This window comes from Centropristis striata, chromosome 18 (genome assembly GCF_030273125.1).
Source record: "Centropristis striata isolate RG_2023a ecotype Rhode Island chromosome 18, C.striata_1.0, whole genome shotgun sequence".
Taxonomy (NCBI): domain Eukaryota; kingdom Metazoa; phylum Chordata; class Actinopteri; order Perciformes; family Serranidae; genus Centropristis; species Centropristis striata.
In genome coordinates, this window is record NC_081534.1 from 17,134,223 (window position 1) to 17,146,352 (window position 12,130).

At 38.4% G+C, this 12,130-nt stretch overlaps 1 protein-coding gene across 4 annotated transcripts in view; it reads right to left on the bottom strand.

The window, feature by feature from the left end:
* Positions 1 to 12,130, bottom strand: part of grm1a (glutamate receptor, metabotropic 1a) — a 41,136-nt gene that overhangs the window by 12,117 nt on the left and 16,889 nt on the right. For all 4 annotated transcript variants that reach the window (XM_059356002.1, XM_059356000.1, XM_059356001.1 and 1 more), the window contains one exon: positions 1,265 to 1,500. In XM_059356002.1, coding sequence (XP_059211985.1) covers positions 1,265 to 1,500 — 236 coding nt within the window. The remainder of the gene's footprint in view (positions 1 to 1,264; positions 1,501 to 12,130) is intronic.

The window sequence follows — 12,130 nt, forward strand, 5'->3', positions numbered from 1 at the left end:
CTTGAAACGTACTTGGCATTGCAGTTTTGTTGTAGGGGGAAGTCATTTTTAGTTGACAGGACTCTTTGTGCCATATTACAACTGCAGTTACACTGTCAGAACATTGTGTTTTCTACACTGCATGATTAAATTAGAACCAGACACGGAGAATCTATTGCAAAGCAGAACCTCCTTTTGCAGCAAAAATATTTTAGCATACAAGGAAATCACAACATGATGTCCAAAAGCTCAATAGGAAACAGATGTGGAGAACAAAATCCCATCTGGCCTCTAAAGGCGCTGTTCCACAGTCACACCTCAATGTTTTGAAAAATGGTAAATAAAGGCAGAAAATGTGTCATTTTTTGCATCCTTGTATGAAGATATTTCTTTTCAAAGTTAAGGACTTAGTTTTCTTTTTCCAACATGCACATACAGTAGTGTGTGTGATCGTTTTCAAAACAGCATTTTTTCCAGGTGTTTCAGCCTTTTGGTGAACAATGTGTGCCGGGGTGAGCCATTCCTCTGTGCAGATTTTTAAAGTGTAAGGCCATTTTCCTGTTATTCCTCAAACAGTATAAACAAGCCCTGTGTTCAACATCAGAGTTTGACTAATGCAATCCTCTCTCTGGCCGAGAGCCTGAGACTGTCTGGACCGAGACGTCTCACAGTTTTACGAAATTGCAGTTTCGAGACATTACAGAGAGTGCTGTGTTAAAGAAAGCATCAGTCAAACTCTTCCTGTCTCTGAGGAGTCAAATGCTCACAGAGTGCAGGTGCAATTCTGATCAAATCATCACCATAGTAGTGGCAATAAAAATGCACTTACCACCTTGAAGGTCTTTGGAATAAAAGAGATATATAAAAGTGTGATACAGAGAAAGTAGAAAAGCAGCAATGACTGCTCTGAGATAGTAACAGCCATCACAAACCACTAATTGATTTTATTATCAGTTGATTAAAAGCATGCCGAGCAATTTAATTTAATGTCATTTTGATTGCATTGTTCATTTGACTACTTTTTCCTATTTGATTGGATTTGTTGTGAATCATTTTGAATTTAAATGCCATTAACATGCTGAGAACACAGTTTACCATGATCACCTTTGGGAGCAAAGGGAGAGAATATTCAGGGAGAGAAATAAACAGAGAGAAATAAACAGTTTTTGTTATTATTCATGAGTTTTGCACTCTGGTCTACTCTCACTCACGGCAAGATTAAATAATAGAGGACAATGCTCCTATTAATAAAACAAATATAGAACTTTTTTTTGTCTTCACCCACCGGTGCAGACTTTCTTGTAGTTCTTGTTCTCCTGTGGGTGGCCGGGGAGGCGGCACTGGAAGCGGTACTGCCAGAACTCGGAGAACCAGGGGTTCCTGGTGTTGGAATCCAGACGCAGCTTCAGGTAGTAATCATCAAAGGTATTCACCACCGCTGATTGCAGCTTCATGGTGATTCCTCCCTCTGCTTCCTGCTCAAAACCCTCCACGACTTCGTAACGATCCGCCCATCCATCACTGCAGGAGTGAGAAAGGGAGAAGAGGCTATAATACAACAATTTCAGCAAGAATAAAACATACATAACTGTCATAATTTAGATAAAGAGGCACTACTTGACAGTGATGATAGTCTGTATTTTTTTACTGTTATTGTTATTGGATTGTAGTAATTATGATTTACACTTAGCTGCTGATTCAGACTGACATGCACATAAAACTATTTACAAGAGAGCATCACTGACCCTACAGTCATTTTATTTCACAATGTAAACAAACATTAACCATTAATCCTGCTTTGAAATGACAGATTCTCATTTCCATTCATGATTTTCTGCCACACACTTCATTGTGCCTTTAAAAGTTTGCTAAAAAAACAATCATGATGTGATAACTCCACTGCAAATAGTCACTTGTTGAGCTGTTAACCTGCATATGGGCCTAGTTTTGTTCTGAACCGAACAGCTTATAACAGCAACCAACTGATCAATTAACTGAAAACTTGTTGAGCATCATCATCAAATGATCATCCAAAGAGGAACACACTAGCCGTGTTCCCATTAAAGTCGAAACAAATTTTGAAGCGAAATTTTTGAAATGTCATATTAAAGAAAATGCGAATTAGGGACGTTTCAACTGGTTTAGAGCGAATAAACAAAGCTGCATAAACGTACTTTGGTCGGAAGATGGCAGTGTAATGTATTGCTGTAGGCTAATCTGTCAGTAGACAGTTGAAGAAGTAGAGATTGAGCAAGTGAGAAAAAAGAAAAAAGAGATTTCTGCTACAACTTTGGCCACGAACGAGAGAAAATGGAGAGAAGTCTTTAGAAATTTGGATTAAATTGGGCGCATGTTCTCCCCGTGTCAGCGTGGGTTCTCTCCAGGTTCTCCGGATACACGATCCGTGTATGAGAGTGTGATTGTTTGTCTCTATGTGCTAGCCCTTTGATAGTCTGGTGACCTGTCCAGGGTGTATCTCGCCTCTCGCCCAATGTCAGCTGGGATCGGCTCCAGCCCCCCGCGACCCCAGTGCGGATAAAGGGTTAAGGAGAACGAATGAATAAATTAATGGATATTTGTTCTTTCATGTCAGCTTGTCATGAGACAGAGTGGAAACAGCTGATCAGTCATGTGAGTTAAATGCTCACATCATCAGAACTTACTTAATTGTTTCTATCTCCCATTTAGCGTTCTAACAATTTTTTGAAAAAGACAAAAACCACCTCAAGCAAGCTTAAAAACTTTTATGCCCTTTTTCGAAAGTTTTATCAAATTTTGGTGTTTCCATCAAGCTTTTCTTTTCTCATACAAATCTTCAAAATGCACATTCATTGATGGAAACACTGGGCCTCAGACAGCAACATTCTCTTAAGTTTCTCTGATGTTTTCTCTTAATTTTCTGTTAAGATGAAATATAAGAGTCTTTAAGTCAACTCCAAATGTTTTCAGCTATTCAAATCTGCTCTCACCCATGTGTGCTGAAGAATGAATCCCACTTGATCATGTTGTTTATTAGCATAGATAACGCCCCTAAACACTATATAAGGGCAGGTGTTGCGTCATGTGCAAATACTGGCACATGGAAGAAAAATCTGTTTTTTCAAGAGTGTCAGAAGTGGTGTTACAGGAAATTCAAAAAGCCAGATAAAACATAAAATGATCTAACCTAAATAATTTTTCCTGAAAGTTAAAACTTCCATTGCATCAACTGGTATTAACAAAAATATATAATGATTGTGGAGACAAAACTAAAATAAAAGGATATTTGTTGTATATTCCTGCATGAAGACCACTATCAGTGAAATCTATCTCTGAATGGAACAAAAAATTAGAGTACAGAACAGTTTTAGTTAATTGATTTACTTCCACAATTTAAGTGGCAGTTGGATTATAAAGGAAGCACGGCCTAAAAACAGAACCATGAAAAAGCCATTTGAACATCAGCAGCATCGAGAAAAAGGCAATACAGAGAGCAGCTGTGAGCTGAATCTCATGTTTGGTGTTCAGATGGAGACGAATGGGAAAGTTTCTCTCAAACAACAGCAAATGTAACGACAGCAGTACAGAAACCCAAACTCTACGTCATGTGTTGTTTCCATTTAAATAAGCTTCCTCCAAAAGCAGGTAGACGACAGCCTCTACTTTTCTACGGTGTTAAATTAGCGTGGCAGCATCGGTTGGAGGCTTATCTCAAGTCCACTGCAGCAATGCTCAATTTAAGAGGATGCAAATCTCACCATTAGTGCCTCGAACGTAATTGTAGGCTTTACACAATCCCTTCAGCCTGCTTGTTTGTTTCCTTGTGTAACCTTTTGTGCGTGAATTTCTACCCTACCAAGCCAATTTGGACACACAGCTGGCCAGTGAGCTCTAAGAGAAATGGAAAACAGCAGTGAAGGGGACAGTGAAAAACAAATTAACAGATAAACAGCACCACTCTGAGCTCTGCTCTTTCAATAACTCTGAGCCTGTGTGGGGTTTCCAGCTGTATTTTATTCCCTGTCTTTCTATCTCTAATATTGGCTCCGGGTTACTGCCTTGAAATACCTGCACTATTGACAGCTACACACCAATTAGGTTTGACTCACCATGGAACCAATTACCTCACACACATGGGATGTTCTGGGTGATGGATAAGGACATGTGTGTGTTCGTGTGTGTGCGTGCAGGTCAAAGTCTCTGACCTTTATGTCCACAATTACCGTCAGTCAAGAAAAAGCAGACAAAATTTGTGTGAATGTCAGGAGGAAACTTTGAGCCAATGTGAGTGAGCTAGTAGATACCTTCTCAAGCTAAAAGACATATGGATTCTTACATATACTGGGCAGGATGAAAATCTGAAAATGTCTCCAGCTGACCCTGACATCTGTCTCTCTAATCCTACACATTGGGAGGTGGAAATTTTATGGATAAGACTGGCTCCAAAAGCTGTCGACCCCCAAAGTCCAACTTTACAGCAGAAATATACATGTTTATGACCTGGGACGGGGAAAAAAACATGTGTTCTATTATATTAATTTATTTTTTTAGGCTTAAAGTTATGCAAAATTAAGGATTTGGCCGCTTTGAGTGACAGGTGAGTGTTATCACAGGGATCCTGTTTCAGCAAGCAGACTTGCAGCCCACCTCAGCTCCACCCACGGTCCACCTGGTGGTTCTTTCTGTTTTTAGATTGGCCAGGCGTTAGTTGGAGTCAAGATGGCAACGGTTGAAGACACCGCACTGAGCTTTACAGTGGATTATGTCCATATTTTATACAGACTATGCTGTCAACAAAACCCATGGCAATACCAAAACCAACATGTACTAGCCTGTCCTGCCATATCTGACTGCTCCATGGCATTATAACTGTTCACACTTCAAGGAAAACCTGCTGTGTGTAGGTTCCAGCTGGAAACCAACTTTTCTGATTTCTGAACCAATTTATTTTTGATCAAAAGGTGTGTGAACAAGAAGTAAACCCATTCCATGTTGGTTTAAAAGGAGTACTAGTGCAGCTGTGTCTTTTTAATAGATTCTGGACAACAATGGTTCCCTATGGCACAGAGGAATAAACTATATCAGGCTTTGATAGCAGAATCAATTCATCTTTAGTTTTGTAAGGAAAGCTACACACCTGGCACTTGATTGTGTCCACTAATGCAACTCATGAAAATTAAAAAGTAGTAAATCTATTCTCCCAAATATATATTTTGCTTTGAATTTGGCTTTAAACTGTTCTTCCAGCTCAGTTCCCTGGATAAGTTTAAGCATGTGGGATGAAGCTCAATTTGCACAAATGCATTGAAAACATAACAGATTTGATATCAATGTGCAATGTTTAAAGCTTCTATATAATATTTGTATTACAGTAAAATGTGTGAAGTCTAATTTAAGAAAATGTGATGAGTTTTTTTTTCCAAATGTATGAATGGTGTAAGTAAGGTAAGCTAGGATCTATGAAATTATGCATGCATACTCCTACTGTCCACAACAATGCTGGTAAATGGTGAGAGGATAAAATGACAGCAATATGTTCTAGATCACAACATAACCTATGTCTTATGCTATGGGTATGCATGCTGTGTCTCTTAAAATGTCTGCTGTATTTTTAAAAAGAACAATAACTGAGTCATACTTTTCACTCTGCTAATTGAGTTTAGAGGCAGAAACACGTGAATTTCATTAGTGCTAGTCACATTTCCTTAATTTGCTCTAAGTGAATACTGTCTCTGTCCTTCCTGCTCTCTAACCAGTACATGTAATACAGATAGAGACACAAAGACATACAGCACTGTATAGATTCGCGTGCAGTCATCTTACAAGTGTTTATGCTAAATGTTACCAGACAGGGTGACTGCATTTTATATGGTCTATTCAATATGATTCAGTGTTTAACATATTTGTTGTAACAGAACAGTGAATAACAGATTGGTTTTTAGATAAAGAGGGAGAGAGAGGGACTCTGTATGAGGCATTGAAGAAATGCTTGACTGTTTCTCACAGTGGAGTTTGTAATAAAGTAAAATGACATTCTCTCTCCTCGCTCTCCTCTCTCAGGATCGTGGTGTCTGGCAGAACTCCAAACAGCTCATCAAAACTCTCGGGCCATCAGAGAGACGCCTAATGGGACAAAATCTGATTTAATGTCACCTCAATGTTCCGCAGCTTCACACTGCATATTGGAAGGCCCATTATTACATAACCCAAGCGAGATACACCGGAGGAACACCTGTTCAAGCAGATTAAGGAGTCAACACTGTTCAATTAGTTCTGCAGTTGTTGTAGTGAAGACAGACAAGGCAGCAGGTCTGAGATATAAAACAGCATACCTCTGGTATAATTTAAATCTTGGTCTGATATAATTACATTATTAAAATAAGTCTTAATTAGTTTTAACTTTAAGTTAAGAAGACTGAAGAAGACTTGTGAAACAAGGTGACACACTGAATGCAAATGCTTTTGAGTATTTATTTATAAGGGCCATTTGTCATTGTATGTGGCCAGTATGATCTTTACAAAAGCTATTCACGCAAGCTTATTTGGATCTGAAACAAAAAACATGAAGGTTTGAAAGGAAAGATTGTTGTCATAGATTAAAGAAACCTACTTTGGCTACCAGTGTACATGTTCCTTTAGACACTTATACCCCTTTGCGACCAAGGCAGTTCCAGGGCCAGTTCGGAGCCGGTGCCTAATCTTGAACCAGTTCTTCGCCTTTCGACTACCAAAGAACTGGCTCTAAGCAAGGAAAACTGGTTCCAGAGCGGCACCAACTCCTTGCTGGTCTCGAACCACGAACCACTTACGTCAGGGGCTGGGGGAGGGAATATCTGACCAACAAGACCAACTAAATTGTCAATCATTCAGTCAATTTAAATAATTTTATATTATTTGTTTAACTGCAATGTGATTGATATGGCCTAGCGTTAGCGAGCAACAAGGTCTACCATTAACATCTTGCGTTCAGTGTTAATAAGAATGTAATCGCCATTGCGTTCAAGATGAGCAGAACAAATGTGTTTTTCGTGTTGTATTTGGATGCTAACGCAGGCTCGCAAAGCCAGGAGCAACATTTGTAGACAGACGATGTAGTCTGCCATTGTTGTTATTATGGTAGCAGGGAGCAGGGACGTCTCCAGACATATACATTCATGTAATGATGAAGTGAAGGAAAATTATTGTTTTTGCCAATGGAGTCTGGTGGCTTTGAAGAGAGCTTCCATAACAGCTTCATTATTATTCCAAATATAACATGCACTTGAACTTCTTTAGGCAGGCCTTTCTTCAGGTGGTTAGCTTCATTTGTTGCTCTCCTCAGCAGTACTGTGGATAAGTACCTCATACAACCCCACTTTAAAAACACTGAAGTACTCCTTTAAGTAATTAAATAGAGCACAAGTACAAATTAATTTTGGGCACAGTGGAACCAAACAAGTAAAACCCACAACACTGATGCTGACAGAATTTACTAAATTTAGTTTCTCTTTTGCCCTCAACCTTCCAAGTACATTTAATGAACGTTTGAGTCAGTATTTATCTCTGCGAGTAAAGCCAGCAGGATGCTATTCCTTTGGTACCACATGCTTAATAATGGGATGTGCGTATTTTGATGATTTACTGAGACTTGATGATGTGTGGCATTGTTTAGAGGAGCGCAGCGTGCCAACAGCTGGATAATTTATAGAGTAGTATACAACAGTGAGTAGACTGAGAGCTCCCCCGACTCTCCCGGATGATCTAGTTCCAGTTTGATAGCACATTTGTATATTTATGAAGCCATGAATTAATTGGCAGGGCAGAGATTTAATCACATGCGCTGTTTCCCCTGGAGGATGAATGGGAAGAGTTACTTTAAAAAGAGGAAAGGGAGGATAGGGGAGTCAAGAGTTTCCTAATTGCTCTATGCGAGTGTTAAAATAAAAGTTCAGGTAGTTAATGGAAAAACTTTTAATCTGTCTGTCATTCACAGACCACTAGAATGTCAACTAGTCTAATTAATAGAATTACATTATTCTTAAAAGTAAAATATCGCTTTAATCTGAATATGAAACACACACACACACACACACACACACACACACACACACACACTTACTCCAATCAAAACTTTTTGTCTCTCTTTTCTTTTAATCATTGTTCATCTGTTTCTTTCTTAGCTGTGGAAGAAGCTCTGAGATCTCAATGTAATTTTAACACTTGTTAGCAGGAATATGTATCAGGTATACATATATTTGAATATTATGTCTCTCTCAAGATAACCCGTTCGTTTTTTTTTAAATTAAGAAATATTTGATGAATAATTTTGAATAATTAATATATGTAGACTTGATATTCCCCATAAAAATTCTGTTAGAGAATATTTTTTGTGAGAATTCTAAAGGTGTCAGATCTGACAGATTTTCACACAGCAAACTATCCAGTGAAATCTGTGAGGTTTGTAGTGGAAATGGAAGCAGCCTTGGGCTTACAACTTCAGATTTCATAGAACATTAGAGAACCTAACATTTGAATAGTTTACAAAAGCATGAATTCATGGAGCTAATTTTGCTCACAAGGTCCAACACAATTGGTTGATGATACATGAAATACACTAGTCGGTTTATGAGCAATTAGCCTCACTTAAAGCTGTTTTCTGGAATTTGCATGCACTTCATATGACCTGTACAAGAACTTATCGCCATCAATCTCAGTCACCGTGATCCTGATGTTAGAGACTGCCATTTCAGTGGCGGTTCTACACAGGGGCCTACAGGGGCCTCTGCCCCTGTGAAGAAGCCTTTGGCCCCTGCTGTGGCCCCTGTGTCAAATTAATAATAAAATGATCAATTTATAACGATGAACGACGGAACAATTTTTACTTATTTTTTGTTCAAACAATATCTCATTGTACACAAAAGGAACCCAGAATGTGTATATTGTATAATAGTTGAATTGTGCAATAAAAGCTTGTGTATATATATATATAAAAAAGATCATTCTCACTGTACTGCGCTTTCAAAATAAAAAAAAGTAATTGTGAAGAAAAAATGAGAAATGTCATTGTCGAACAAAAATAGTTAGTAATTATTATTGTTGGTAAGTCTCATTGTTTCAATCAATGTATATATATCTTCCAAGTAAACTTAGATTAGATTAGATTAGATTTTTAAATAAGCTAATATAAAGGGTTTGAATACTTAAATATAATCTTTGCCATTTTTTAATGTGCCCCTCTGATTAAACACTGGCCCCTGCTTGGCCCCCACAGTAAAACTGGTCTAGAACAGCCACTGTGCCATTTCAAGACGCAATATGTACGCCTCTGTGACGTTTTCTCTTCAATTGAACGTCCCAGAGCCGTAATGGGGGGACCAAGTGATCCCGGCTCTGTACCGCCTTCGGAGGTAGTAACAGAGGCGTTACAATGGCGAGACCGTTCGAGACGGGATCAATGTGAACCAGCGGAGCCGGCAGGGCGGAAAATATGTGATGTAAGTTATTTGTGCAAACAACACCCGGGTAAAAAAAAGGAAGTGGAGCATATCATCAGAAACACGCCTCTCACTTGAGACCGAAAGTAATTGGATCATGTTTATTATGTTGCTCAAAACGCAGAACAACTTTGCTTGAGTCTGTAGAATCTCTATAGCGTGAAACAACACAACGGGCAGTTGTTCCCCATCACTGCACTACTGTCTCCTCCCACTTCATTCCACAATTTCATATTGCAATGTGAATGGATGCCAATATTACACTGTTACAGAATCAGTATGAATGTCCGAAGTGAAAATAATGGCAACGCTTGCCACTTTTGCGGCACTTTTACGCAAACGCAGTATGAAAAGGACTTCTGAAATGACCTGTCACCAGTCATGAGCAAGATTTTCTATTTTCAGAGCCAAGAGGAGGTTCTGAAGTCTAATTTTCCCTCAGAACACTTCAATTACTATAAACCGAAAGATTATTATGGAGTTCTTTCCGAAAGAACTAAAAACCCTGCCTATCCCAGCTTCAAACAGTGGGCGTGGGCCGTGTCTGCTACTTTATATTCTGTCTGGTAGAATGATCCATAACAATGCATCATGTGTCAAATGAAGTGAAGTAAACATATATTATTTCCTTCAGAAATTTAGTCGAGAGTGTACATGTAAACAACATACAATGAAATAAAATGAAAACTCTCAGGTAAAGAACAAGTATATCTGTATTAAACTATAACATCTAAGTAGATTTATTTTGCTATTTTCACCACTGATCTCTTTAATTTCACACAACAGGAGCTATAAGGAGTCATTTTGGTTTCCTGTTCTACATTTACCTCTATCAGGATCCCACAACATTCTTAATTAATTTGAAACTGCTCTGGCAGTGGAAGAAATATTCATAAAGGGGTTTCTCTCCTCAGTTGAGCACTAAAACTTCTCAAGGAAAAAAAAACTCTCTCTGCCTTTATCTCTCTCTCTCTCCCTACTCTCCCATTCTCTTCCATTTCTCTTATTCCTGCAGCTCTGTGGAGTTAAAACATGAGTGGTGGTGGCTTGTTAGCTAGATGGCGGCAGCAGCATGACTCTCTTGAGGTGACACAGAGGACCCCGGGTGAGCCGGGGAGCCTTTAAAAGCCCATCCAAGCTGCTTTTACTAATTCATCATGCCCCAGTTTGAGTTGGGAGATCAGTCTCCTCTACATTGACAGCGAACACTGCTGGGAGAAAATCCTTTTTGCTTTTTACCACCAAGGGACGTCAATCCACTACTAAACCCCATGACAAAGTTTCTGCTTCCGATATCGGCAGCAGCGGTGACTGATGCATGACAAGCTCTTATCATCAGTGGGTCATTTTAATGTAAAAATCATTACATAAGGATGGTTGGTAGAGTGCCGCTCAAGGCCTCCTGCATTTTTAAAATGCTTTTATGCTCCCATTTTTATTTTGGTTGCTCATGATTGCAATAATAGCAACGACAAGATACATTTTTCAGTTTCACTTAGAAGAAGGTGTAAGCTTATTAAACTGTGAGAAATAAAAAGGAGTGGTACACTGAATACAGAACAAAAAATAACAGCTCCACCCTAAATTGCAAGATCAAATGACACAGAATAATGCTTGTTTTTCCAAAAGGATTTATTATACACATATTTGCTGTTGCCTGCTGTAAACATTGTGACATTTTTGCAACACCCCATTTTTTTAAATAAGAAAATGGGGTTATGTTCAATGTTGTCAGGAGAAAAACTAATCCAGAAGTAGCCATGGTACCATGAGGGGTATATCTGCTTGACAAATACCTTGTTGGTCTAAACTACTATTTGCATCATTACATTATTGGAAGCTTGCAGAATTCAGGATGTGAACTGCCTGTCCTGCTTTCTTTGTATGCAGCAACAGCAGTGCTGAAAAATGAAGCCAATGTGGAAGAGCTAAATGGCCACTTAAGGCTGGATTCAGATGTGAGTCAATCCATCCATTACTTTAATACAGTCTATGGATTTCATGTGCACACTATTGTTATTTTTCATTATAATGTGATGCTTGTTTTGTCTGACCAATTATTAAACATCTGAGGTTATTCAATTTACAATGACATACAACAGGTGGAAAAAAAGGCAAGAAATCCTCACATAATTTTTTGCCTGTGTGGACTTTGTTGCTCTTTATACTACATCACCTGACTTCCTCCTTTGCTCCCGCCAAAAGAACAACGACCACTAGAGATCGCTGCCTAACAATACTGAACCTGCAGTGATCCAGCTCATCAATAGATGATAACAACCTAATGAGCCAATTAGGAGGCACAATCCACATCCCAGTAGAGTCAAGATGCTGTGCAAATCGTAAATAAAAAGAGAATGCACCAAATTCAGGATTCAGAGTGTATATTTACAAAAACAAAAGTTTGAATATTAAATATACACGGTTGCTCATAAAGTTGGAATAAAATATATATATTTTTTACCTCTTAATGATTGTGACAATGTGATTTATCCTTGACAGAAAAATTGTATATCTTCTCAAAACTTTATTAATCAACCTCTTCCAAACAGATCACAATGGAAATGAAACCACAACTAATAGAGGATTGTGTCTGAAAACAAAATTATTCCAACTTTATGGGCAATTGGTATTTTATTTTGATAGTTTTTAAATGAATATATGCCAAAAAAAGATCAGGAAATGTCACAACTTTTTTT